The 27647-nt window shown below is 50.8% G+C and overlaps 10 protein-coding genes across 10 annotated transcripts; 4 read left to right on the top strand and 6 right to left on the bottom strand.

The window, feature by feature from the left end:
* Positions 1–2066: 2066 nt before the first annotated feature.
* Positions 2067–3056, top strand: GT037_007313 (uncharacterized protein; the record flags this gene model as incomplete). The annotated part of the gene is made up of 1 exon (XM_038932360.1): positions 2067–3056. One exon carries the CDS (start codon positions 2067–2069, stop codon positions 3054–3056), a length of 990 nt encoding a protein of 329 aa, XP_038784848.1.
* An 83-nt stretch (positions 3057–3139) lies between these two features.
* GT037_007312 (uncharacterized protein) lies at positions 3140–5285 on the bottom strand (the record flags this gene model as incomplete). The annotated part of the gene is made up of 3 exons (XM_038932359.1): positions 3140–4386; positions 4444–4585; positions 4647–5285. The coding sequence occupies 3 exons, from the start codon at positions 5283–5285 to the stop codon at positions 3140–3142; spliced, it is 2028 nt and encodes a 675-aa protein (XP_038784847.1).
* Positions 5286–5573: 288 nt separating this feature from the next.
* GT037_007311 (uncharacterized protein) lies at positions 5574–7173 on the top strand (the record flags this gene model as incomplete). Its single annotated transcript, XM_038932358.1, has 2 exons — positions 5574–6213; positions 6260–7173. The coding sequence occupies 2 exons, from the start codon at positions 5574–5576 to the stop codon at positions 7171–7173; spliced, it is 1554 nt and encodes a 517-aa protein (XP_038784846.1).
* A 658-nt stretch (positions 7174–7831) lies between these two features.
* On the bottom strand, positions 7832–8996 carry GT037_007310 (ankryin repeat s-palmitoyl transferase; the record flags this gene model as incomplete). The annotated part of the gene is made up of 3 exons (XM_038932357.1): positions 7832–8729; positions 8777–8862; positions 8916–8996. The coding sequence occupies 3 exons, from the start codon at positions 8994–8996 to the stop codon at positions 7832–7834; spliced, it is 1065 nt and encodes a 354-aa protein (XP_038784845.1).
* A 550-nt stretch (positions 8997–9546) lies between these two features.
* Positions 9547–10002, bottom strand: GT037_007309 (uncharacterized protein; the record flags this gene model as incomplete). Its single annotated transcript, XM_038932356.1, has 1 exon — positions 9547–10002. The coding sequence occupies one exon, from the start codon at positions 10000–10002 to the stop codon at positions 9547–9549; it is 456 nt and encodes a 151-aa protein (XP_038784844.1).
* A 491-nt stretch (positions 10003–10493) lies between these two features.
* Positions 10494–10753, top strand: GT037_007308 (uncharacterized protein; the record flags this gene model as incomplete). The annotated part of the gene is made up of 2 exons (XM_038932355.1): positions 10494–10575; positions 10623–10753. The coding sequence occupies 2 exons, from the start codon at positions 10494–10496 to the stop codon at positions 10751–10753; spliced, it is 213 nt and encodes a 70-aa protein (XP_038784843.1).
* A 498-nt stretch (positions 10754–11251) lies between these two features.
* GT037_007307 (uncharacterized protein) lies at positions 11252–11944 on the top strand (the record flags this gene model as incomplete). Its single annotated transcript, XM_038932354.1, has 2 exons — positions 11252–11424; positions 11476–11944. 2 exons carry the CDS (start codon positions 11252–11254, stop codon positions 11942–11944), a joined length of 642 nt encoding a protein of 213 aa, XP_038784842.1.
* A 359-nt stretch (positions 11945–12303) lies between these two features.
* On the bottom strand, positions 12304–16516 carry GT037_007306 (uncharacterized protein; the record flags this gene model as incomplete). The annotated part of the gene is made up of 3 exons (XM_038932353.1): positions 12304–14563; positions 14612–15840; positions 15893–16516. The coding sequence occupies 3 exons, from the start codon at positions 16514–16516 to the stop codon at positions 12304–12306; spliced, it is 4113 nt and encodes a 1370-aa protein (XP_038784841.1).
* A 3090-nt stretch (positions 16517–19606) lies between these two features.
* On the bottom strand, positions 19607–21628 carry GT037_007305 (fyve-domain-containing protein; the record flags this gene model as incomplete). The annotated part of the gene is made up of 3 exons (XM_038932352.1): positions 19607–19675; positions 19731–20850; positions 20973–21628. 3 exons carry the CDS (start codon positions 21626–21628, stop codon positions 19607–19609), a joined length of 1845 nt encoding a protein of 614 aa, XP_038784840.1.
* A 940-nt stretch (positions 21629–22568) lies between these two features.
* GT037_007304 (uncharacterized protein) lies at positions 22569–26087 on the bottom strand (the record flags this gene model as incomplete). The annotated part of the gene is made up of 1 exon (XM_038932351.1): positions 22569–26087. One exon carries the CDS (start codon positions 26085–26087, stop codon positions 22569–22571), a length of 3519 nt encoding a protein of 1172 aa, XP_038784839.1.
* Positions 26088–27647: the final 1560 nt, after the last annotated feature.

The raw sequence follows: 27647 nt of genomic DNA, 5'->3' as shown, positions 1-27647 counted from the left end.
TGTACCCGACATGGTGGTCGTGATGGTCCCAATATATGCGACCATGGTCACATCTGACCCGAGTACCTGGTCAAAATGCTTCAAATCACAGTCTCGCTGTCTCCTTCATTTTCTTCTTCAGTTGCAACAATACATCCTCAACACCTCGGCCGTGTCGGATATGATGAAGAAAACTAATCCACCTATTTTTCACCTTTAGCCGGAAAGTCCGATTATAGCAGCGGCTTCAAAACGTGCGCGGCGGAGTTACAGCCTTGCCGTCCCTTGAATCGGCGACTAGATTCGGATCCCTGCGAAGAAAAGGATGGGTGTAAGGGGATATTGCCTCAATGCATTGAGATAACATGTTTCTCTTAATCTGCAAAACATACACAATGACGCTACGGCCCGATATATGAGCCACAGGTCTAGCCAGGTACTCACATGCATATGGTTGGTGGGTGGTATCCCACCAATTATTCGTCCCATGCAGCACCGACAATTACGCCATGTGCTAGAGACGCATCCTCCGCACGCCGATAGAAAGAGCGACAGGCTGCTGGGTTACCCTCATCTCGATCGAGCACCTGAAAACGGCACACAATCGTCATGCGAAGCTTGTCATTGGTGAAGCACGCGTGAAGTTCACATTGCACAGCAGAAAAGCCGGGATCATGCACACGCAGTAAAGCGCTCAGCGCCGACAAAGTCGCTGCTGCAGGGCGTCATCCCGTCAAAGCCATTGTTCTCTCGAATCCGAGGCAGTGGAGGCGACTGGTTCATTCCCGAATGCGAAATTTAATGGTACCCTGATCGACATACGGGAACCTATTTGGGAGGGTTTCGCGACTTGTCAGTGGCGTATTGTATGGAGAGAAAGCGGTTGGGGTATGCAGCGCAACGTTGAGCCTCACTCGCAAGGGCAAGGTCTCCGTAAACGCGTGGGTGCTAGGATATGCATGGAGGACAACGATCAAGGCATTACCTAGCTGCCTCGTGGGTCTTGCTGATCTCGGACGTGAGCGAACAACGCTTTTTTCGACGTCAAACATCCGTTCCCACAACGTGGTCTAGACGTCATAGAAGGCAACGAAATTATTGGTGCTGTGTAGTGCTTACTGGGATGATCAGCCTCGCTTATGATACGATACACACGATACGAGTTTAGAGAATGATTTGTTTTTTGACATCTGTAACGTCAAAGTCTTGGCTCTTACTTGTGACCAGTGGAGTACTGCCAACTTCTGGGTGAATTTTCGGTGAAATGCTAAGAATCAAGTTGCAGGATCGCGCACCCCGAAGTGTCTGTCTACGTACTGAACGGTGTGTGTCATGTCGCAGCGGAAGTAACAAAGTAGCACAACATTGAGTATTCACAGCATTTTTGATGCTAACATGGCGTGATTACTGCATGGTGCGCATGCAGCTGCCTGATTAGTGTACCCAAACTTTCTTGCGATAAGTCTGGTATAGAACCTGATGTATGTGTAAAGGTCTAGCTTCGTCGTGTTTTTTCGACGCTGTTGGCTGCCTACGTACATATACAATCTCGGATTCTTGATTGCCGAACAAGAAATATCAGTAGGCTACAAAGACCGCCGATAAATACACCAATCCAAGATATAAAGCAATTTCATTCAACCCTGTGGTATCACCTCTCGTGGGATAAAGCCCATGTCGCATTCGTTGGCAAAGAATAGAGCAGAATGCCCCGTTAGCCTGCACCCGTCCGACTTCGACTGGTAGTGCGAAACGAGATTGATAAAACACTGCGCTCGTTGGGAAAAGGAGGGGTTCGGTTGTGTGCAGTTCTTCATGACACGTAGAAGACTGTTGCCTGGCTTGAACAAAGAGAATGCGGGAAAAGTCGGAGTAAGCAGAACATCTGACACTGTTGGTCGGCTGTCCGTCCAAGCCGACCAGGTCTCTCCTAAGCAAACAGCATGTTCATAAAACCGAGTCTTGTAGTGATAAAATTTGGAATGGATGCAGACATTTGCGACTATACTTGCAAGCAGGATACTGTATCCCCAAACCCCAATTCGTCCGGCCTTTGTTAGATAAAACAAACCATCGAACCCCTAGTCATGAGCAAGAGCCACCAAGGGAGTTTGCATAATCAGGATAGTAGCTCGCACGAGTGTCGTTATCCCTTGGGCGATGATAGTTCAGATATATGCACCCTTCCGGATGGCCGCAAACTAGGCTACGCTCAATACGGTTCGCCTACCGGTCACCCAATCTTGTACCACCACGGACTTCCTGGCTCTCGCCTCGAAGCCGCTTTTTACCACGACCTTGGCCTCGAGCTAGGTTTGAGGATAATCTCGGTCGATAGGCCTGGTATAGGCTGGAGCACACCACATCCCCAACGAACGCTACTCGACTGCCCGAAAGATCTCGAAAGCCTCATTGAACATCTGCAACTCGAATCCTACTCGATACTAGGCGCATCGGGAGGCGGTCCATACGTTCTCGCTTGCGCAGCATCACTTCCTCCGACGAAGCTGAAATGCATATCCATCGTATGCGGACTTGGACCGATGGACATCGGCATGAAGGGAGCGGACTTTATGCACAAAATTGGCTTCCCGTACGGATGGAAGTACACTCCCGAGTTCCTGATGGAATGGTATTTCAGCCGCGATGTCTTCGGGCGAATGGACATGACCGACGAACAGCGTCTTCAGCGCGCGCTGTCTCCATCAAGCCTCGCCAAAATAAAGGATCTAAGGGACCGAAAGATCATGAACGATGAGGACGTCATTCGCCTGGTATTGCGGTCAACCCGCGAAGCGAGAGCACAAGGATTTGAAGGCATAGCTTTGGACGGGAAGGTGTTGTGTCGCGATTGGGGTTTCCAGATCGAAGGCATCAGAAAGGATCTGCGAGCGCAATTGTGGTACGGCAAGGACGACTGTTTCGTGCCTGCCAACCATGGTGTGCAAATTGCAGCGAGGTTAGGCGGTGATGATGGAAGAGTTGTGCTGAGGCTTGAAGACGATACGCATACTACTATCTCGCAACGGTGGCAAAGGGAGCAGCTGGAAGCCATTGCTGCGGTGATGCGGAAATAAGGTTACCAGGCCCACGCGCTGCCTCGGTCGGTGACGAAATGGTCCCGCTTGAGCCATGCACCTCCAAAATCTCCACTCTCTGTTCAATAGTCACCATGTTCTTCATCGCGATTCCTTCGGCTTGCTCTTTTCTTCAGACTTTCTTGCTCTATAGATCTGCTCTTCTTCACTTTGTGCTCTTCAATGCCAGTCTTGACTGGTTTTTGCGCAGCCTTCCCATTCTTGGGTTTCACCAGCTGAAGGTCCTCGAGCCGAACTCTTACGTACTCCCAAATATCGATAGTAACCGCCCATGGCCGCCTTCCGTACACCAGTCCAAGCGCGACTACCAAGCAGACAGGCACACCGATGGCCCAGAGCTTATAGAACTGCGGTTTTCCAGGCCGGAAATCATCGCCCATGCTAAAGATGCCCGCGAGCAATGTGAGCGGAAAGACAACAGAGGCGAACAAACTAAGACGCAGGCTGAATTCGCCATCTGAAACGCCTCTGAATGCCGCGCGCAGGTTGGCGAGATCGTTTGAGACGGAGTTCAAGGCCTCCGCGCGATCGCGCAAAGGTTGCATCCTTGTGTGAATGGTGAGGAAGTCCTTTTGTGCACCTTGTAGTGCTAAGGACGCGTCTCTGTCGACGCTCTCGGAACCTAATTGGACTCCCAAACGTTCAAGATTCAGGTACATGGCGCGCCAAAAGTGGTTTAAATGTCGGCGCATGTAGTTGATATCCTTCGCGATTTCGTTGATCTTGAGTAGATCGTTTTTCCATTTCTGCTTACTCAAGTTGTCGTCAATCTTAGCTTGATAGTCGTCGGAGAACCATTCGGCTCTGGCGATAGTAGTGTTCATGAGTTCCAGCTGATTCACCCAGTGCTGCGCGACGTGTTTGAGGAGGTAAAACGCAGAGTTGGATGACTTCTCGTTCGTTTTCTTGATGAGGTCGGGAGTGGCGAGCTTCGTCCAGTAGAACACCATCTCGTCCATGGCACTCGTGAGGTTCCGCTTCTTCTGGAATATCCCAACGTTTGCCTCCTTTGCTCGCATACCGACTTCGGAGAACATCAATGGAGCCAACGTAGAGCATCCGTTATGATACGGCCAACTCCAATGGGGAGTTCCCTGGAGGGCTGGAGGTGCACCCCAGTCTTGCGCTCTCCAGAGCGCCGACCTACTTTTGAATGGCTTCTCGGCCTGCAGGATCTGACATTCGTCCAGAGTCTTGAGTGCGCTTGGGTCTATTGGAAGTCCGTTGAACTTGAGTTCATCTGGTTTTGTGGGCTTTGCAGGTGGTACAGCGCAAGTAGCAGCAAATGCGGGGTCTACAAGGATAACAGCTATACTCATAACTGTTAGCCATGGGTAACGGCTTCAAGCTGGTCTGGAGAACTTACCATCCCACCCCAGATCATCTGGTGTTCCATCTGACAACGAGCCCTGCGATGTCCAGAATGACGCGCATCGTCTCACAAAAGCATGTCTTCGGTCGGGCTTGCCCAGCGAAGGTATATCGATATCTCTCCACCTTTCATACCTCTAAAAGTGGGTGTACAAAGTTAGTGTATGTGTTACACGCAATATTCATGGAGACACTTACGCGCCGATTGACTGCAAATGACGTTTGTAAGCTAAGAACGTCGACCGATTTGGGCTCGAGCAAGGTGCGCAGTTCGTAATAGCGCAAGGTGAACGACTGTTCTGGTATTGACATCGAAGGCAGCCCCCTGTGCGGGATAGACCAGGAGTCCGTAAAGTTCCAGGTATTCATTTGTTCGCTGAAAACCAAAGGATCTACACCTAGATGATGACCTAGGGCGTCGACGTAGTCTGGCTCCATATCCTCCAAGATGAAGAGGCGTCTGTGTTTCTCGTTGCGACTTTGCGTGGCTGGTTTCTTTTGCAAATATCCCCTCAGCGCGCCAGCGCTTTCAAAGACGCCTTCTTCTATCACAGAGACACTTTCGTCTTCGAACTCCAAGCAATAGCATCGTCCTGGTGGTCGCCTGTGTTGCTCAAGGTAGTGTGAATTGACAGCCTTGCGGCCTGGCTCTTCTTCATTGGCGAGCTTTTCCAAGAACGATTTGAGCGCCGGAAACGCGTCTTCGAGAGTCTCGAGACATTGCAGGTAGGGCCTGTTCTTGAAACGTTGGTGGTGTTCAGCTGGCCTTATGCCAGTATGTTGCTGGTCTTGCGCTGATGGGCCTGTAAGAATAACGGGATCCTTCAGTGCATCCATCTTTGTCTTGCAAGTTCGTGTTTTCGTGGTTACAGATAGGTAGAAGTGTCAGCATGGATGAAGCAATCAATTAATGCTTCTTGCTGACCGGATGCTGACATTATGTTGGGGCGCAGCTGAACATGCTTCGCCTCAATAGAGATCGCGTTGGACGACGACCCCGCTTTAGCTTAAACCTACCGCAGTTCACTCGAGCACCAGCGTTCGAAAGTGTGACATTCTTGTTTTTTCCGTAGTCCACTAATCTAACCAAACCAGTCTTGATAGTTCTTGTTGTTGAGCGCAGGCATGACAAGCGCTATCATCACGCGAATCTGGGAATCGCTCCTCCCCTCGAGTTCGAGGGCAACGTCGCATGCTGGCGCGGGAAGCTCAATATCGTTTACGGCAAGCCTTTCGAACGTTCCGCAACCTAGAAGACATCCGAAACACGATGAAGGCTCTGATGATTTATGCATTCAAGTTGAAGAACACCCTTCCTACCCTGATGCAGTACAAGACCCATCACGACATAACACACTTCATTTGTCACCAGGAGTACTATTCAAACACAGGCCCCTCGATCACCAAAAGTGTTCCATACGTCTCGTCACCGTATGTCCAGATCTTTCGGTCGAGGGTTATATCCAATGCTCCATGCGCTGTACGACGACACATGCGCGTTACACTTGTTTATCGTATGCATGGGGTGAACCGAAGTCGAAGCATCTTCTACTGATCAATGGGCAACGATTTTACGTACAGAAGAATTTATTCGACTTTCTTGGAAATACTCGCGGTCAGACCAAATACAAGCACGTAGAATACTGGATCGACGCTCTGTGTATTGACCAAAGCAACGTGGTTGAACGCAACCATCAGGTCGCACAGATGGGTATGATATACTCGAAAGCGAGATACGTTATTGCCTGGCTTGGGCCGATTGACGGTACGTTAGACAATGTACTATCATACGAACATATATCTGATCTGACGAGTATCAGACTGTAAACCACAAGAAATCACGGACTACGAACATATTGCTCGCAGTGCATACTGGTCAAGAGCATGGATTACGCAAGAGCTTGTATTGGCACGCCATGTCATCATCATGCTCGGTTTGAAGACTTCTAGTCTGGATCGTGGTTGGCATTACCTGTCCACTCACAATAAATCCGTGGCAGAAAGCCCAATGAGGGACTTCTTTGAGCTCAACACCACCAGGGCCTCCATACTTGGCAGCCCTTTGATATGCCTTCTTCTCAAATTTTACAGTCGAAGATGCAGTGTTGCTAGAGATCGAATCTTCTCCCTGGTATCGTTGTGTTCCGAGAAAGATGATATAACGATCGACTACGAATGTCCAGTATTCCGGCTTGCGTATCAAATTGTCGCCGCGTGTCGTAACACCATCTGTATGTGTACTACTGTACTTATTTTGGACATGCTGGAACCCGATATTCATCAACTACCTTCGGATGAGCTAGCACTTCTTGTGACGGATGGCCCATATCTTGAGTTCGAGCTTGCGGGCCAAGAGCTCAAATTAGATCCCAACACCTATGTTCACCAGGGAGGATCTTGCGCTTTGTTAGTTCAGCTGATTAGAGATTTGGACCCCATTTGCCCGGTCGAATACAAGGAAGAGAATCAAACTGTCTCCAAAGGATACAGCTGGTTCAAACGCGCCAATCACTCTACGGAGTGGACGTTCCGAGTGTCATTCGTATACGCATGGATCTGGTATAAGCAACAAGAAGGGCCACAACGGAACGACATAGAGCAAAGACTTAGTATACGGTCAAAGTCAGTGGGTAAATACTTTGAACCTACTGATCATGTTCCACACTTGGGCTGGGGTAATGTGGAGTCGCAGAGTATGCTTGTATATTATAGATCAAGCGCGTGAGTGCGGCCACTAGACTAGACGCACCCTTGGGTTGGGTACTTACTGCTTACACACGAATAAAATTACGAGTTTTAGCAAGCCCTCACCTTCTTGCAGTCACGAACGGCTAAGGCGATAGTTTCAGCCTAATAGGGCTGGGCTAATAAGGACACGATTTAAAATATATTAAAATACTAGACAATACCCAGCGAGTGACACTAAACGCTAATAAGTGGAGGCCTATTAGGATCATGACCGTGGTCGTAACAAAGTTGCTCTAGTACTAGGTACTAAGGGGGGAGACTATGAACGCGCCTTGTGATAAAAGGCGCCGCTGAGCTTTGCTTTTTCTTCACACCCGACGTATGCTTGTATATAAGAAGGACATGGATGGATCTGCCAATCCTGGATCAAGTACTGTAAGAGCGGTGAATGTTGCCAAATAAAACAAAAGCGTCACATTATTGGAGCTAAGGATGAATCTTGAACAAGTAGCAATCGTAGGATTCATCGACTATGCTTCTTACAGAGTCGTTAGGATGTTCATCTTGTTCCGCATTGTGTCCGACTACCGACTCGTCCTAAGTAGGGCGGAAGCGGAGTGAGACCGGCTGTTCTAGCGGCGAGATGGCGTTATCCCTCAGAATCAGTGTGTTATCCGCTCGAACTCGCTATTGATCTATTCTCCAGATATCTCAGTTCGTATGCGCGCTTGTATCACGCTTACCCCAGGTAGAGCACTTGCCTGATTACTCCAGTATATTGTCGCGAGTGCTAGAAATATTAGCAAAGCTATCCCCCATGTCATTCTGTCAGCGTTGTTGCCCGAACTAAGTGTCTCAGAAGGCAAACAACCGTTGTCTCGTTCCCTGGCATCAACGCTCGAGTGACCAAGCGTTTTGAAGTAATCCTGGACTACTTCTGAATCATATTGGCATGCTATATCCGCAGGGGTTTGATCGCTATGGTCTTTGCAGCTTAACTGGTGGGTTGCACCCAGCTCTATGAGACGTTGAGCAGCGACAAGATTACCGCGCATAGCTGCATGATGTAGTACCGTGCGACCCTGGTCATCGACCGTATCGATATCGATACCTCTATCCAGCATCATGTTAATCGTGTCCGGTCGGCCACTTTCCGTAGCAAAATGAAGCAACGATCTTCCAGAGAAGTCTGGCACTGACATGTCTGCTGCATCTGGACTAGCAAGAAAGAAGGCGATGAGGTCTGCATTGCCTCTTTGTACAGCATAGTGCAGCATAGACTTTCCGTACATGTCTTTCAAGCGGTAGCACGATGATATCTCTGCTTTAGTTGGGAAGCAGATGAAAGTCTGATGGGAGGAGCTACGACTCCATGACGCCCAATGCAATACAGTCATGCCGCTCCGATCTTGCATCCAGGGGTCAATATCATCGGCATAGTAGAGTAGAAGCTGTCGCACCACTTCGTTGTGGAAATAGTGTAATGCACTTCGTCCTTCGTTGTCTTGTTGGAAAGCGTCTGCGCCATGCCTTAGAAGTAAACGAGCACAGTCGAAGTCTTTGCCTTGCTGTACAGCTACGTGGAGAGGCGTTCTAGTTCTTGTCAGTATACTAGAACGGTAGAGGGTGTTAGCACCTACTGTCCGCGGTCGTTTTGCACATTGACGTCAAGGCCTTCGTCAATCAGCATCATAGCGATAGCTGACCTATTATGACGTACTGCATACTGTGTCACTCTTCGTCAGTGTGTGCTCTCTTTGATCAACGTGTAGTACATACATGTAGTAAGCTGTGGCCCCCAGCAATGCAGTCGGACAGACACAACTTCTTGGATGATAATTGGTTTTGAAGATAGCCCATATCGTCCTTCTCGATAGCCACAAAGTACGGATGATCGTAAGCGAGTATTTTGTGATATCGGAACACCCAGCGGAGGTTTAGCGTCGCATCGCAAGGCCGTGTTCGAAAGCCGGCAACGCTCACCCTCAAACGCCGACTAGTGATCCGTGGCATTGACAAGGTCAGCGAAGATTCATGACCTTCCGATTGAGATAGAGTTGTGTGAGTTTCCTTTCCAGAACGCGACCAGCGTCTCACTATCGGTCTGCCCCCAGAAAAAGCAAGATTGATACTTGACACCTGCATGTGGTATTGATATTGTACCAGCATCCCCACAGGCTCAGCTAGTCTTGCCAAAGAAGCAAACCGATTATCCTTTACGTGTGATGCTTGGATCGAATTCGAAGTCGTCTTCTTGAAGACTGTAACTTGGCTTTCTATGTCGAAGTGAGGTGTCGTCGCAACTTGTGGGGCGGTCGGTGGAGTGTGTAGAGCGAGGTGCGGGAGGCTCGTTAACGACGACGTCTGGGCGTAGATTCGCTTCAACAACGTCCTAAAGATACACAAGCAATTAATAACAGGGATCGAATGGAAGGTGGTTGACCAACACTTGGATAACCCCGAGAGTCTGGAGGAGAATGGTATTCCATTGATCCAGTGAGTCGAAGAAGCGCTTGATCTGCCGATCTGCCAGCAGCCATTTACAGCTTTCGTAAATTTTGTCGAAGTTATTCTTCTTCATGCGACTCTCTCTGGTGATGAGTTTGGCCTTCAGTGACTTGGCAACTTCGATGAGCTCGCCTATCCCACGTAGTTCCACAGTCAACTGACAGTCGTCGGGAAGCTGTTCGCATGCATGAACGACACTAGCAAGTGTTATGGAAAGGTGTCCAAGTCGCTCACTTTGCCTTTTGATATCGTCAGGAGCATCGACGATCGAGTTTATTTTGTCGTGAATGAATTTTATCGTGCCTGCAGCCGCGCCTAGTAACGTTAGGACACTCGCTGCGGTGGAGATGGGATCCATGTTTCGAAAAAGGACATCGTAAGATACGGGTAGTTTTACTACAAGTTAAATGATGAGTCGAATGAGTGATTGATTCATCTAAATCAGGCTGAGAGGCCATCAACTGTGTGCGCGAAAAGGCAAACTCTGCAGGGCGTAAGACGGCGCAGCCTGTACGCCCTCTCGCCAGCCAAGGCCAGCCACCGCAGACAAAAACGTCCTTACTGGATGCTGTGAAAACGCTGAAAGCGATCTGCGTCGGATGAAGGTTCTGTGTCTGTGTCTGCGCCGGTGACTGGAAAGGCTGAAAGCTGCATACGAAGGTTGCACAACGCAAGCCATATGACGACAGTTATGCATCCCCCTCTTCGCTGCCACGACATGATATAACGCATGCTCGGTATTCCACCATGTTGCGCAAATTGTAACCCACAGGTCTTCCAGGCTTCAAAAGTACACCGTGTACTCGAACAAATATTGACCAAGATTCAGAAACAAGATCTATCGCAAGCATGGCTCGTCCGAAAACACCGGTGAACGCGAAGGCGCAAAGCAAATACGCGAAAGGCGATCGAGTCTGGGTCTTCTACGATGGTAGGGTTTGTCTCGGTGGCATCGCAGGGTGGGCTGACTGGCCATAGTTGAATGGGAATTAGGAACAGTGAACGGCCCTGGAGGATCCAGCGAAAGCTCTGGGCGTTACGAGGTGGCGCGAGACGCGGATAAACCGAATCCGCTTGTGTTCGATACATCGAACATTAGAAAGAAATGATCAAGTAAGCCAGGGCGCTTCAATATGGAAGGGATCATCTCTTGATAGTAATACAAATCATCGATTACCTGTAATAGACTCGCATAACGTTTAGGTGACAGCCTGGTATAGTGCCAATCATCTAAGCAGCCAGCGAACGATGGTAAACTGCCAACTGTTCGGGACCAGAAAGGAATTGCTGCAATTTGTCGAGCGGACCGGCTACGAGATCAACGGCATGTGGATCGTTGCGAGAATCTTACTTACCACAAGGCCGGTTGGTGGCAGCGGCTCATCCCAAATGCTTGAGCAGATGCCGAGGCTGAGGGACTGCGTGCATATGAGCAGCTAACCGGATAAGAACGCACAGCTTATCGATAACTGGCACGTGGGGCCGCGTGATGCAGCACGGTCGGTTGGGGCATTCCGCTGTAGGACCCGCTGGGCTTGGGTAGGCTATACACAGCTACTTGTCGCAGCGCCTTTGCAAATATACCAATACACAAATCCGCTGAAGTCATGGAATCTATTCAGACCGATGGAGGGCACAGGCCCCGCTCGCCCGACGAAACATCTCCCTTTCGACGGCTGCCACGTCAAGAAGACGCGCCGAATGGACGGGTACTGGCGGATCTCTTCCAACCACACGCTCCACTGCCTAGTTCGCAGCTATCTAACGACCAACGCGAACAGTTAGTAGTCTACCCGACGGCGCACTTATGGAATGCATGCTGACTGAGCAGGGCAAACAGAAACCCACAAAACCCTCCAGATGGAGCAGCCGACACAGTTGTCGCACATGGGGATCGCTCAGCGACGGCCGCCGAAGGCGAGAGCCAACACCAGCTACACCAGCTACCCCAGTACCAGCAATTCCTCCTCTTGCCAATAGATCCACGATACCTCACCCCGCAATTCCTCGCTATCGCTTCAAACCCTGCACACAGTGTGGGGGATAGAACGCCTACCCCCCGATCGCCACTGATACCTCCGCTCACCGTGAGCACTGGAGACAGAACTCCTACCGCCGAATCCCCTCGAACTCCCACAGTTGATGCATCTTCAATACCACCACTTTCGCTCGGTACTGGGAACAAGACGCCCACGGAAGAGGCGTCTCGAATCCCACAAGATGATGTTGACCCATGCTCGCCCACTTTATCGACAGGAAGTGAGGTGAGCATAGGAGACTGCCTTCCGGAATACATTTGAATGGAGTCTAGCTCAACTAGAGGATGATAATGACTTTATGTAATCAAGGGCATCTTTGGAGTTCGGCGTATCTGTTGTGGAGCATACGTTTGCCGGTTTTTGTTACTACCTATACCCTCTGACCATCTCCCGGCGCTTTTCTTCGTAAGTCACTTCGCCTTTTTTTTTTTTTTTTACAAACATGTCGCGAATAGTCTGTACCTTATCTGTATCCAATGTGTTGCCGCATCTATTCTCTTTTGTTGCATGGTAAAATTTCGGCGGTCCAGGATGTAGGCATATTGATTGCGTGGACTCTCAGGCATGATGCATACACAGGAAACGGAGCTTGAATTGAACAGTTCAAAGTGAAATTTAGTTTACGCATACTGGCTCTTCATGTATAACGACGCGACCGAGAGACTGAGAAAAAAGACCATGATTGACATTTTCCAACTCCACATGTTCCTCGCATCAGTACAGTCTTTCCCCAACCTATATTTCTTCCTGACCATTTGTGCTTCATCCATTTCCCCCATTTTCTCCAACCCTCTCACGAGTTGCAACGCGCAGTCCTCGGTGTCTTTCGCATGTGACCCGCAATGCTTCGCGTACCAGTCCAAGAGTTCTCGTGAGCTTTCCATCGCAAGTTTCACATCATGCTTACTCGACTTGAGCCTCGCCTCGTTGAGCCTGCGTTCCACGTCCTTAGTACGTTGGACCGATCCATAGTTTTCTTTTGTTCTGTCCAACACGAGCTCTAGTGCTTTGATCGCATCTTGGATAAGATGCTTCTGCCCAATCTTGGTGTTCGCAACTGCGATCGCAGCGCGTATTTCATCGTGCCACGCCTGATCGGCAGGGCGAGTGTTCTTGGCATCCTTTTTGGCCTTCAGAAGTAAATTTCGAGCCTCATTCCAAGATTCTAGAGCAGCTCTCGGGTTGCCTTTATGTTTCGAGATGCCTTCGGCCGTATGCAACAGCCCATCTTGATATGTGATCAGGGTCTGCAGTTCACGTGCTGCGAAGCCACGAATTCTTTCGTTGTTGGTATGCCTGGGGCCTCGGCCACCTTTGGTACTCGCGATCTCGATACCGTCCTGGATATTTGATAACAATCGATGCGCTTCGCTAAACTGTGTAGCTTGCCGATAAACTTTGACTTGATCTAACTTGATCTTCAGATCCATTGAGGGCAGCCACGTCCACGTCACACCATGCCCTTTTGACATGTCGGCCGCTGACTGCAACTCAGCTATTAGATTTTCTGCTTTGGATCGGTAATGGAATGAAGTTGCGTCCTTTGGGCGAGTGAGATATATGGATATTAGATGCCTTCCAAGGTTGAAATGCAGCATCATTTGTTTTTCATCAGCTCTCTCGGGCTTGAAGTGTTCTCGGGTGTACTCAGTGACCTCCATGGCTTCTTTATGCCTGTCTTGATCAATAAGAACTTTCGAAAAGCAGATGACGGCCCGTACGGCCAGATCGTGTAGTCGAAATCTCTGTCGCTGAGCGTGCTTGTTGGTGAACCGCAGGAAGCACTCGAAGTGTGGCATCAACGAGTGCTCGATCTGACGAAGTTGAGCAGAATCTTTCGACTTGCGCAATGGTTGGTAGAATTTGTAGACGAGTGACAAAGCCTTGCTGTAGCGAGTTAGAAGACCTTCGGGACCGTCATCCCTCTCAATCTTTTCTAATATCGCTTGTCGAATGTTGCCCGTGCTAATCGAATATACGTGATCAGTAGTCTCCATTACCTTACGAATCGTTACCTTGCGAATAAGGGCACAATCCTCCAATCTTCCAAGAACGCCTACGAGTTCAGATTTTCCCGGCTTCTTCTTCTTTTTGTCATAGTTCTTCTTCAAGATTTCCCAGCTGACCCCATCCGGGTCAAAGAATGCGAGCAAGAATAGAGTCCCAACCTCCCAGCGTCGACTTGAACCAATAGAAAGTTCACTATCTAGAGGTTCAAGAACGTACTCCAGGTACGACTTGAACGGCGCCTTCACCTCTGACAACCCGTTATCTTCCACCAATTCTTCTAAGTGTAGAACTGAGATTGGGCGTCTGATGGTGTTTTCGGCAGCAAGCTTGATCATGATGGGACTCCATAGCTTCTCGAGTAGAGATGCGATCTTGTCCGTGATTTCGGTACTCTCCAGTCTCTGCGATTCGTCGATGTTCTGCATGAAGAGACGCATCGAGTCTCTGGGGTTCAGTGCAGTTACCTCGATGCACGGTGGTACGTGCTGTTTGCTCGTTGGGTACTCCCTAGCCGCAGCACGATCCCGTGTAGTGATGAGAATCTGACCAACGCCATCCCTTGGGGTTGGCAGCAAGTTTCTAAGGTCCCCTATGCTGCTAGTCTGATTGAGTCCATCTACAACCATGAACCACCTCCCATTCTTGTCATCTTCGAGCCAGGACTTAAGAGTATACCTTGTGACCAGAAAGCCTTCTCGATAGCTATTGCTTGGGTCGGCTTGAGAGCTGTTGATCACATCTGCGATGGCATCGTATGACCGTAACAGGCATTCAACGCTTGTGGCGTTCACGTGGAACACATGTCTAGCCAAAGTTTGCTCACTGAGACTCGTAAATTGGCGGGCATACTCAAAGGCGTTTCTGGATTTCCTGTAGATCTTTCAGTAGGAAGATCGCCTGGCGCTCGGCCCAGCTTACCCGATGCCAGCAACTCCGTAAAGTGCTACAATATCAGATCTCGAGAAAGTATCCGATATCTGCTGGTAGAGTTTCTGGCCACCACAAAGCGTGTCTTGATCGGACAGTGGCGGAAGATTTGAGTAGACAGATCGGCCCGACATTCGCTGAGAGCTACTGGTAGTAGACTGCGGTGAGTAGTCATGCCAGCCATACTCTTCCATCACACGGAAGAATTCTTCTGAACGCTTGGGCCTATACGTATCCTCTTTATCAGCCTTTTCCTTCGCGCGTCTATAAGGATTGTGCTTTGTTTTCGAATTGTAACCTCCCGATCCATGTATGGTCTGGCGGAGACGATTCACAACGCTCGTAGAGTCATTTTCCAGTTGCTCAAGGATATGCAGGTCCACCTCTACCTCCCATGAGTATATACGCTTATCGATTGGTTGTAGCATCTCCGAGATAAGAAGTAATACTTCGCGGCTCAAAACTTGCTGGGTTTGGTTTTCCTTGCATTTCTTATGCAAGTTCTCAATCCAATGGTGTACCGCCGGCATCGTCTTGTGGAACGCACCCTTCAAATGTGAGGTTTTGTTACTCTTGTCTGCTTTCTCTCGTCGTTTTTTAAAGTTTGCAAAACCGTCAAGGCCCGTGTGCAATATTGTTGACAAGCAAAGGAACACACATCCGAGAGAAAACACATCATGTGGGCGACCACGCGTTAACCCTTTGTCCTCTGTGCGAGGCTCGAAGTATTCTTCAGGCGCCCAGTACTCAGTCGTAACCATACTCGCGGTTCTGGTGTCGTTCGCGGACTTGAGATTCGAGGTACCGAAGTCGCAAAACTTCCAGATGACCTTATCATTGCCACCAGGAAAGAGTAGGATGTTATTCGGCTTTATATCGCGATGGTAGGCCACGAAGTCGTCGATTTCTCTGTGAATATACGCGAGTCCAGATGCGAGAGCTAGCATCGTGTCGAAATAAATGAACTCAAAAGATTTATGCTCAGCTCTCTCATCACCGATCCACTTTTGCATACTCATGTCTGCTACAGGCGACAACAAGTACAAGCATTGAGCAGTGCTCTGTGGATCTTGAGTGTCTTCCATACCTGCGAAGAAGCTACCCCACAAGGGCGTGATGTTATTGTGAGGCCGTTGTTGTAGTACTTTATACTCCAAATCTACCTTTTTCCAAGACGTCGTGTCTTGCTTTCGAATCCTTTTGTAAGCAACAAAGACGTTCTAGAATATTCATTAGACTAAATTGCCCGAGTTTAGACGAGACTATGAATACCTTGGAGCTTTCTTTGTGTTGTAAAGGTTCCAAGAATCCCTTGGGGATCTCTACCTTCCGTACATCGCCATATGAACCATGATCGACCGGGAGACGCGCGCTCGCGAATGGAAATATGAAGTATGATGGGTAGGTCGGAGTCGGTGTTGTCGACAAGTTGGGTGGAAACACGAACTGCTTCACAAAGAATTCATGGGCAATGTCCTGGAACAGGATAGAGTATTCCGAGTTCTCCAACTTCTCCAACGGGCATGGAAGAGAAGCAAGACCGTGCTGCGCAATGGGGAAAAGGCTCTTGTCGGTGAAGTCCCTAGCTTTACTCAAAGTCAGGCGGTTCGACTTATCCATGAGAAGAAGGATTGCGTAAAGCTTTTGCTGATCTCGTTTGATGGATTGCGCGAGGCGATTTCGTTCTTTCCATGAAAGGCTAGGGCCTTCTTGAAGTAGCTGGAGTTGTTCAGCGATGTTACGAACGGTAAAGAGTTCGTCGATGAATTCGAACGTCAGAAATCCACCACGGTAGGGTAAATGGTTTTGTTCGGACCGTCTCTTAATCTCATTCATAAGCGCCTGTTTGAGATCAACAGAAGACGTTGAGAAAGCCCATGGTAGATAGGTAACCATTGTGCTGAAACGGCTTAGAGCAGTGGCTGTGAGTCTAGGTTACGCAAGCAACAGGGCAAGCAACAGGACGTAAACACGGCTATGTAAGCGCCTGACCTACTCATCTGCTACTCACATGATTTGGCCTCGCGTAGCGATACAGACTCTGCGAAGAAACTCGTAGCGGCCGGTGAAAGACTTCACCGTGGCTGCATCAAGTCAATGCATCGTTACAGGCTTCATTGTGCAGGCCATGACGAGCGGCTGAGACTGTAGGACACGTAGTTCTTTCGTCAAATGACACAACGATAAGCCTAAATGCTGTGGTAATACGAACGCCTGTTTGCCTTCTTTTGCCTTTTCATGCAGCCACTGCAAGCCTCAGCGGATGCAGGTCCATCTCGACCTATGACAGACTTCTCGAGCCTTGCATCGACCACACCCTACCATCGAGTGCATACATCCATCACAGGCGTCACGAATCCTCAGCCTGACATATGTGGTCAAGGACGAAAAAGCAGAGGTTGGGCGCTCTTGCACAAGCGGACTGCTCACGCGTTGTAGCCGGGTCGCGTGTCGCGCGATGGTTTTCGCATTTTCGGTAGACACATTGGCTTCTCGGGGCCGTCGCGTCGATTTGGATGCCTCTGGGTGTATTGTTCCAAAGGAGTAATCAGAGCGATGGCGATATATTATATCAGGACGCGGGAGCCAGTACTGGAAGAAGGCTGAAGGACATCAGATGTGACGTGTCGGGGACCAAGAAGTTGACGGGTCGATGATCCGCCCGACCTGCCCGCGGGGCTAGCACTGGTGCCCGCATCTGCCCGATACGGCACACTTAACGAAAATGCTAGGAGTAACTCATGAAGTAAACAAACACCGCTAAGCGTGATTATTCATCTCACCGACTGCTTTAAAACGTGGGCATCAGAGAGAGCTACTTGTTTTAACTATCGGAGTATAATTAGAAAGCGTATCGTGTAAATCCCATCATTCTCGACCCAATCGAAAGAGGGCAGAAGATCCGACAGAGTCACCAATTTGGCCCTCCGCCGTCTTGCACAAAGTCATGAAATGTCTTACGGATCGAGAAACTTGCTGATGGCCAAAAGATCTTTCCAGAAAATCTTGAAGCACCGTGAACGGTACATGTAATAGATGTCCAGTATTTGTACATTGGACGGTGAAGGTATGGGTACATATATAGTCCTGATCGTCCTCGATACCGACCCAATTTGCTGGATTATCGAGTCCGTGATCCAGTGAATACATTAGTATAGTTCTAGTGCTTTGCAGATCACGAAGGGAATGATCGTCCATCGTGTTATATGCAGAATACGAATCATGGTTTTTGTGGAGACGAAACACAAAAGCACCTCAAAGAGATCGTGAAGCAGTTGTGGTAGGAGGGGGCATATATGACGACGATCCCGCACCTGCACCGTGTTGATTTGTCTGACACTTATGATCTTTCCGTCATGTGCTGATTTCTTGTGTTTATGAAGTTGAAGTGTCTGTCCCCTCTGCTTGAAGCTGAACTGGAGGCGTTGCACATTGATCTCAAGGTGATGATTGGAGCCAGAAATACGATATTGTCTCCGTGCCTGGATAAAGAGAATAGAGAGTAACACAAGAGCCGAGCATAAGCAAAACGATTCCTTGCAACTATTTAGGGCTTCACAGAACAGACGGTCGATTGTATGTGTGTAGTCAATCCCGATGCTTGCCTTCTCGCGACATATTGACGCGAAAGCAAAAATGCGATCTTAATCAAGAGTAGACCTTGTCATTGAGAAGTCCGAAAGTAGCGAAATTAAACCCTTGCGGATGAAGCGTTCCGTCCGGAGTTTCGCGAACTGAGATAGTGGACTGTATTTACACCAAGCCGACCAATGTGGTTGAGTAGCGGCTTCAAGGAGCTGTGAGAACTCAGTCGTGTCGGGGCCTAACAAAACGACAAGATGTCGCGCTAGAATGATCGCTTGAATGACCCAACACCGCAGCCAATACTGGTTGTAGAAGAGGTGTTGAACAAGCCAGTAGTAGAGATCTGATTCCGCGTTCCTTGTTGAATCGTACGCTTTTTGCCACAGACAGTCCACAAGGTTATCACATCCAGGGGGCCGTTCTGGTGGTCGACCCAGCCACACATAGACGCACCAAGCTTCAGAGTAGATTTCGCCCATGTGTGCCACTTGACGGTTTTTTTCCATTGTGTCGTCTTGGTTGATACACAGGGCATCTTACCAGATCGCATCTCGGTTTGTTGAACGGACCGAGTCCAAGAAATCGAAAAGGCTCGCCTGAATGAAAGCTTGTTTTCCATTGATGAGAATCAGTCTGCGGGGTACGGGATCTCCCCATCTGTACGATAAGCATGTGTAGATGGCGCCAGCCAGCTTGGTGTGTGACATGGAACACTGGATGAGTCCATCGGGTTGTGATAGACTAGACTCAATCGTGATGAGACGTATGAATTGTTCGTCGATGGGAAGAGGTTCGTGTTTGAATGTTGGTCTTTCCGGTCCCGCTAGGCTTGTTTCAGTCGGTGGATATGTCGCAGCGCAACTGTCCCGTTGTGTTTCCGACTCAAGAAGTTGGCCTCCATGCGCGAAGCGAACAGAAACGGGCATCTCGTCTTAGTTGATGAGATGGAAACGTCATAAGCATACAAAAATATCACAGGCGCTATGCTTGTCGAGGGGTGATTGCTATGAACAGTGAGAGTTGGGTTGTTAGCTGACCTTAAGGCAGCCGCGGAGAAGGAGTAAGAAGAACGCCGCGCATAACACGTCCTTATCTACAGCCGTCAAATCGTAACCCACGTCAAGACATCCACATCACTATACACAAGACTAACAGAAATTAATTCAACGTCACCAACACGCATAGAACCACCAAATATAATGAGTGTAGTAATAATGTTAGCCGCAACTATGCTACGCCACCACGTTCCAAAGGACAGGCGATCTATAAACATTGCGAGATACCGGATGCTAAAGAATGATGGAGGGGTATACCACAAGTAACGCCAGAACCAGACCCCATCTATAGGAAGCCACCATGCGCCATTGCAATCAACGGTGCAATACCCAACAGCACAACCCCTTACTCCTGCAACTGATGCGTAGGACAAGCACCCCGTCCCTTCTTATCCCACCACTCCTTGATACAAGTCTGTTCTCCCGTTAGCATCTCTTCTCACACTTCATTCATTCAGGGTCAAACATACCTCATGAAACTTGCACCAACAAACCAACCTAGCCATCTTATCCCCCGCCTCAAAATCCTCAAGACAAATCGTACACTCCGCCACCCTCCCCTCCTCATCCACACAATCCTTCTCCGTCGCCACATAAGGAAACATGCCCCTAGCAGCATGACTCATTCGGTTCTGCAAGTTACTAGCCCCCTCGCCGCCATTGTTATTATGATTGTTATTGAGATTCGCACCCGCACTACTCATACCACGCGTCCGCTGAGTAGGCAGACTTTGGCTATTCTGCGTCTGCGTTCGATTCAAAGCAGCTGTGGGACCAGGAGAAGCAGAGTGCAAAGCAATACATTCCTCAATGTGCTGCGTTCTCTCTGCATCATCGCCATCTGGACCCTTTGGTGGTAATTCTTCGCCGCAGATAGGACATTCGTCTTCTTCGGGAATCTGTCTCCTAGGCCTGGGTGGCTGAGCGTGCTGTGGCTGCAGGGGAGGAGGCACAGGCGTGGACGTCGCTTGACCAAACGGACTGGTGCCGGAGAAAGATCCGTAGCCAAAGTTTACGTGATTTTGCGCTTGTCGAGCGCGGTTATTGGCTATAGTTTGGGAGATCAAAGGGGCGCGGTGGTGAGGATGCTGGTGTTGCTGCTGAATCGCAGATGGAGGAAGGGGTGGGAGACGTCGTTCTCCTATATTGGAATTACCATGATAACTCACTCTCCTATTCTGACTACTTTCACTGGAGATATCACGTGCACCATGTGTTTGTCCTTGACCCGTAAAGCGACTCGCATCATGTACACTCGAACTACTCCTATGAGCACGAGGATGCGGCGGCGGCGCGGATGGCACCTGTGTCGATCGAGGTGGAAAGGGGCGTGACCCATGACCAAGTGAGTCGTATCGGGGTGGTGGACTGAAGTTTGGGTCAGGGACACATGGGTTGCAAACGCGGACTTCTTCGCCGCCGCCTAGCGCTGGATTACGGAACGGGCCGAATGGCGACATAGCGTTCTCTTCCTCGCCAGTCAGGTCGATGAAGTTTGCGGTGCTTTCAGATGGCGGATGCACGATGAATTGGCGGGGGATGGTGATACGATGTGGCGAACAGGAAGCGCATACAACTCTTCCGCATTTCCTGTCTCCGTAGTTAGTATGCTGTTCATAGTCGGTACAGCCGTATCCTCAGATGAAGCCAAAGCACCTCAAACGGCAACGCCTTATGCCCAACTTCATTGGAATATGAGACTTGGTACGTACCTGCAGTGATGCCGGCGGAGTAAAAACGAAAAGGGCCTCCTGCACACAGGACACTGCGAGACCTCGCTATCCGGCTGCCATGGTGGCAGCACGATATCGCTCTGCCTCCTCATCGGCCCCGTATGCGTATGTGAGGCAACGCCCATGGTTGGAGTGGGTGGAAGTGGTCTATTCGAAGCAGGCGACGAGTCCAACACGATTGGGTCCGTATTCGAGTCCCCAGTGTTTTCCGAGTGCATGCGTATGCTCGATGGTCGTCTCGAAGGCGAGTCCGCGGTCGTGAGGCGTCGCTTGCGATCGGAGCTGCGAGAGGACGACGACTCAGTGCGTGGTGAGGGGCGGTTTGGAAGTGTGTAGCGTGAGGAGGAGGGGTTTGAACGGGCTTCGGAGGCGGCAGCGGGGGAGGAGTTTGCAGACTGTGGTTGCTGGTTGACAGTGGTCTCGGTGCCGTCTCTCAGAAAGTCCATCCACGTTTCGCGGTCTTGGGCCAGGAAATGGGAGGCAACAACACCCTGTGAATGATGTCTGGAGTTGCTCCCTATGACAGCCTCGCGTTGTCCGTCTACACTGCTGCTCGCTCCGTCATACTGGCCGCCGTATGCGTGCGAGTTGTGGGTGAAGGGACCGCTCGGGCGTTGGTGGGCGTTCGGAGGCATTTGGGACGTCTTATGACGGATCGACGTGACCGAAGACGGAGGACAGTTTCAATCTATCCCCACTGCGCCGAAATCGAAGGCAAGTGAGCCTCTGCTTATGCGACGTGAACGGGAGGGGCGGTCTTCGTAGAGAAAGTCGGCCGGCTCACGGCAACATGCCGCCACTTCTTTCTGCTAACAACGCTCGCACCGTTTTTAGTAATACACTGTGAGCAGCGCTGCTTCTTCCAATCAGCACGTGGCCACACTCCAAGTAGCTTTCACTCACCTATCAGTTGCGCGGCCTTGGGTTGCGGTGTAGAGGCCGGAGGTGGGTGGGTCCTGCGCGCGTCGGCTCGGCGAGGGGAACTGCAACCACTCTCTGCGCCGCTCGTGATTAAGGGGACAAGGTCCAGGCTATCAGGAGGAGCAAAGGCAGACCAGAGAGAACAGGTGATGCGAGACGAAGCACGGCCCAAACAAGGAATATCAGCTAGCTTCGAGGGGTTCGTGAGCTTCGTCGTGTCTGAATGCCTCAGGCGTCATATCGCCGTTATCTTAGCCCCTTCACGCGACCATCTGCGCCGCCACGCCTGCCTTAGCCTCGTCAAGGAACAACGAATCGCCGACGCATCCCTTCCAGCCCTCTTCACGTGTCAAAAAGCTTCGCATAGCCTCCTATAGGTAGTCTCAAATTGACTAAGATTACTATTGTACGTGCTGGTCTTACCAGCGTCCTCCAACCTCGCTTGTATGTAGTAGTAAAGATAGTATATAGCGCCAACGTCTACGCCCTAAAGAGCCAATCGCTCACATATTCCAAGAAACGCCATCAAAATCGCTTTTGAACAACTGTACAGTAATGAGACTCGTAAGTGCGCGTTGTGCGCCGAAATCGAGATTACAAATGGGACTTATCAGTCCCTTGTTGAGGTGCCGAAAACATCTAAATGAAATGACCTCATCTCTTGTAGCTGCGTCCGCTGTGCTGCGTGCTGCCACTGCGACTCCGGTCCACGATCTCTGCCGACGCTTCCAGGTGGCTTCCCGCGTCGTACACGTTCCGCTCCACACTGTCCTGAGTAACATGATGCTGAACAACTCCAGTGCTGAGAGGTCGCTCCGACGTTCCGCCAATTGGTGTTGGCGCATGCAATTCACTCGTACCGTCGTTGCGATATATGCTCGACGCCGCGGATGGCCCAGGCGAGCGCTCCGGTGACGGGTCGGTAGATCCAAAAGGTAGGCGGATAGGCAGTCCGCCAGCTCCACCTGGTTGCAGGTGCTGACTTCGTCTTTGACTCATCGGGCTTTCCGATGTTGGCACGTCCATAACTGTGGACAACCGGTCTGGAAGATAAGCTGCTTCCGTGGACTTTGTACGTCTGGAATTTTTCCGTGGTATTGACGGTACGCGACTTGGGGGTCCTGTTGCTTGTGTAATGCGGGAGGCACGCGACCCAATTCTACTGGGCAGCTCAATTCCGCCAAAGCTCTCGATAGGGCCCAGAGCCGGCGCAGTGGGTGAGACACGGTCCACGGGACCGTAATCCTCTTCGTCCTCGCTCGTATCCGAATCGCTATCGGTATAGTCTCGTCTCTCGCCAGCCAAGACGGCCGCTGTCGCCACGCCCGATCCTCCAGATACATTCCGAGCTCGCGGAGGCGATTCTGGACTATCACGATATGGCTCCTGCACAACCTCTGGCGATTCGACGTTTTCTTCAACAGCCATCATCTGTGGCGGCATGCGCGTGCTTCTAACAACCTCGAAACCCTTACTCTTTTCCTTCTTGCGCCCACCCAGCAAGTTCAAGCTCTTGAACCAACCTGTAGCCGATGACACAGGACTCATTGGATCCGCTGGTCCCGTCTTCAACTTTCGCGTGGGTTGCGAAGACAGGGCAGGGCCGCGAATTCCGTAGTAAAAGTCAGATTCGCGTACAGAATAATCGGTGTTGTTGTTGTTCCGTCTGTCGAGATTGGGATCAGAGTCGTCGCGGTTCAGCCGCAGATAGGCCGGGGCGGGTGTTCCAGAGCCACGAGATGGGCCTTCACCAGCCTTAATAGCTTCGACATCCATACTATCAGAGTATGGTGCATCCACAATGTCTGCACTTCCTAAAGGTCCCCTTCCGGGCGCCGCAGCAGTCATGGAATCCATGGTATGTTTACGAGGGCGTGGAGGTCGATAGTAAGGATCCGCGGCATCCATGGTGCCCATGGTTGGTCGACGGGAGCTTTGGCCTGATGACCCGCCCAAGAACGTGAAAGGTACTGGACCTGATCCTGGAGTTGGGCTGACATTTCCGTAGTCACCCTGGCTGAAGCCGTCAAATCCAACACTTGCGCGTTGGCTATCCCGGTCATATGGTCCATTTAGAAGAACAGCTGAACTGGCAGACAAGCTCCGAGAACGGCTGTTCATGAGCTGTATGTTCTTATTCTCATCGTGGGATAGCATGGCGGCATTCGAGTTGAGACTGCCGCGAGTCGTTCGGCGACCGTTACGTTTCGACAGCTGTCGCTTTCCGAAGACCTTGGTAAGACCACCTCGCGTGTCAGCGCCTGCACCCGTAAGTCGGGCAGAGACCTCGATGATTGTCTGAAGAGCATTCAGGAAGAAGCCAAATATCAAGACAATCGCGTGAAGTAATAGAATGATGTACCCAATCCACCCTTTTGGTGCTTCGTCTACATCAAGGGACGGTACGAACGCCACCGAGAGGAGAACGCAGATGAGTCGCACAGTCGAGAAGAAGGTATGGTAGGCGTTCATCGAAGTGTTGGACTGGAAAGGGCGGAAGGCATGCAAGGTGAGAATCAGAATCACTTCGCATATAGCAAGTACGATGATTTGAGCAATACCAGAAGGCTGAATAGCACCAATAGCGATACCACGGATGATGGTGAGCAAGACAGGGATGAAGGAAAACGGCGCCGCATCATCAGAGTAAGTATTGTAGAGGGGTCCGTAGGTCAGAACAGTGGGAAGGTCGTCGAACAAGTGGGCGCGAGGGCGTGTGGTGAAGATGAACCAGAAGATCCAGGTGGCTACTCCAGCAACGACGATAAGCATGATGACTGCTGTAGAGACGACGGTAGCCGGCGAGCGCGGGCCGACCACGAGCTGGAACAAGGATAGTGCTATGATGGGGAGCAGGAAATAGTTGAAAACGACACGGATGATGTTGCCAGCTGTGAAGGCGAAGTTCTTCCCTGTCAAGTCACCGTCCTGTGTCTGAGTTAGCCAGCGGTAGAGCCAGCGTACGAAGAAACCAAGCTGAGTAAGCACAACGACACAGGCGATGAGGACTAGCAGGAAGATAGCCATGCATGCCCATATATCACGGTCCTTGGTCATACCGACATACTGGCCAAGCCGAGTCAGACCGTACGTTCCGTTGGCGAAGTAGATGCCGTCAACGAGACTCTGGGATCCATTACCTCCACTAACGAAGCTTTGGTTCCACAAAAGAATTGACCAGCTGGCCTGGCTGATGGCGGGTTGGAAGTAGCCGGGATAGTTTAGACTGAGACTACCTGCCAATACGACGAACTGGATGTACTGCAGACAATCTCCAAATCCCGGGGTGACCAAGCGCAACAAGTCCTCGTCTCGACCGTAGTTGGTGGTCCAGCGGAAGATGTTCGAGGTCCCCCAGGGGCTGCACGTGGCGGCAAAGACAGTTGCAATAGCCACAAGCGTAAGTATCGCAGCCGGAAAGTAGCACAGCGCATCCGTGAGTGTTTTGCCGAGATCTGGGGTGATGTTGGCAGACATGCAGCCAAGAGCCTGGGCATTGTCGTCACCAGAGACGATGCGCATTGTCGAGGCCCATGTTGAGAAGGCATACGAGCTGTCAAACTTGTGTGCAACACTGACGGCAGGCATGGTCCAGAACTCGCTCAAATTACCACCAAAGGAAGGGGCGACCGGGCAGCTTGTGTTGAGGACGGAGTCACAGAACGACGTGGGGGGAGCCGTGTATGCCGAGTATGACAGGACCCTGTTGCTCCAGAACAAAGTAGTGAAGTGCTTGTGGTTCGGCGCGAGTTTCACAATCTTGCCGAAGGTCATGTTTGGGTCCTTCCAGTTGTCATCGTCCAGCGGTGGGTAGGGGCCAGGCTGGGCTTGGCCGGAGACATTTCCGTAGACGGTGACGTTCAACAAGTATTCGGAACTGAAGTCAGCCCAGACATACTCGGGGGTGAAGCGTAGGTAGGGTGTCTGTTTGCCATCGGCCAGGTAGACTCGTGTCAGGCAATCTTGGAAATTTACAAATACGGCGCTCGCGAGCGGTAGGAAGGAGGCAATGGCCAGGACGAGGACAAGGGGAAAGAATGCGCTTAGGGTCGGCAACGTGGAATGTTTCCGTCTCGACCGTGGGGGCGTCTGTGTGGGTTGAAGGCAGGGCATCTCGAGCTGAGTATTGTCAGGTAGCCGTAGCGCGCCATCGCGCGAGGTGGTAACGGCCATTATGACGTCCCCCTCTTCATGTTCACCCTCCAGTCTGCCTCTCAACGCGGTTGTCGTGGGTCGGCGAGGTGTCGTGGGTCGGCGAGGTGTCGTGGGTCGGCGTAAGGGTGTCGTGTGCGGCTCGAAAGTGTGGTGGGCGGGTGTAGGTCGAATTGTTCTGGTATGGGATCCGTTGGGGCGCAGCTGAGGAGGAGTACTACAGCGAGCGAGGGTAAGCCTGCAGCGAGTGAAACAGGCGTCAGAGGAAGCTACGACGCTGAGTTGGCAGGGGCGACGGGGCCCGGGTGATCAGCAGCGGCAGTGCATGGACAAGAGGGGGATTAAAAAGAGTCGTATAGCGAGTGTAGGAATCGAAGGCGGGTGAGGTTGGAAAGCTGGAGTGACCCGCAGCGCTGGTAGGCAAACTCCTGAGGCGAATGTTTACGGTGGGGTGCAGCGGAAGAGGAAAGCCAGGCCACAGAAAGCGCGACAAGGCGCTAGCTTCGTATACCGGTGCACAGCACGCTCCTTCCGTTTCGACTCGACGGTTGGCCACAGAGAAGGTGCGGGAAGGTCTGTTTTCGTAGACGCGCGACGGTGACGATGCTGGACGCTGGCGAGCAGGGCGACATCCATTGCATTAACACGTCTGCTATCGCAGGCATTCTCGCAACGTCATCGTCATGCCACTACCACTTTCTGTGTAAAGGAGTAGGGCGACCTCTCACGCTTAATCGTGATGCCGACGGAGCAGACGCGCATGTGATTGGCTCACAAATACACTTTTAACAACTGCAGAATGCGGAAGTGCCACATCCGCCGCACCCCTAGCGCTATTGGCGCGATTGCTCTCGTTTTGATTGTGATATAAGGATGGACTACATGCTATGTCAAGCATCACGACAAACCTCTCCCATCATGACTGCAAATCCTCTCCATCAGGCAGGCTGCCGCCCGCCTTTTGTTGAGCGCATCGGCTGAATAACCTAATGTTCTTGCCTTAGGGCAGTGGCGCAGCCGGGAGACTAAATTTAGCGTCCTGCCCAGTTGTCGATCCTGTCTAGGTTTCATCCCGTGCAAATCACTGCAAAGACAATGCGAACACCTGCACCCAACCACAATGCCATTTCCCTGCCGCGACTTTTGCTGACATTGCCATTGAGTTTTACCCGGTTAACGCGTCGTTTGTCTTTTTCACGTGCCGACTATGCATACACTTGCATGATGCAATCGAGTCGCGTCCTTTGGCTTCGGCCCGCTTTCGAACGTCGGTCGTCTATAACGAACGACTATTCCGAAAATCATCATGTTGTTGTTTTCATGCCGCCTACAATTCAAACTAGGTTTGGCGGCTACAAGCATAATCGCGACAACAACCACACTCAACGCTTTTGGAAACAGCCAACCGTCATTTGCGGTTCAAGACTTCTACTTCGTTGAATACTCGAGTGATCGCCAACAGGCCGACAGTGTGTTGGAACAAATCTCAGCCGTCCTTGATCATCGGAACGTAATCAACACAACAGGGTCCAGCCGGCTACTTCAACTTTGCCGCTGCCAAAGCTCAAGAAACAACCGTAG

Source organism: Alternaria burnsii, assembly GCF_013036055.1.
Source record: "Alternaria burnsii strain CBS107.38 chromosome Unknown 715, whole genome shotgun sequence".
NCBI classification, from domain to species: Eukaryota; Fungi; Ascomycota; class Dothideomycetes; order Pleosporales; family Pleosporaceae; genus Alternaria; species Alternaria burnsii.
The sequence above is the reverse complement of the archived record's forward strand: the minus strand, read 5'-3'. Positions and strand labels throughout refer to the sequence as shown.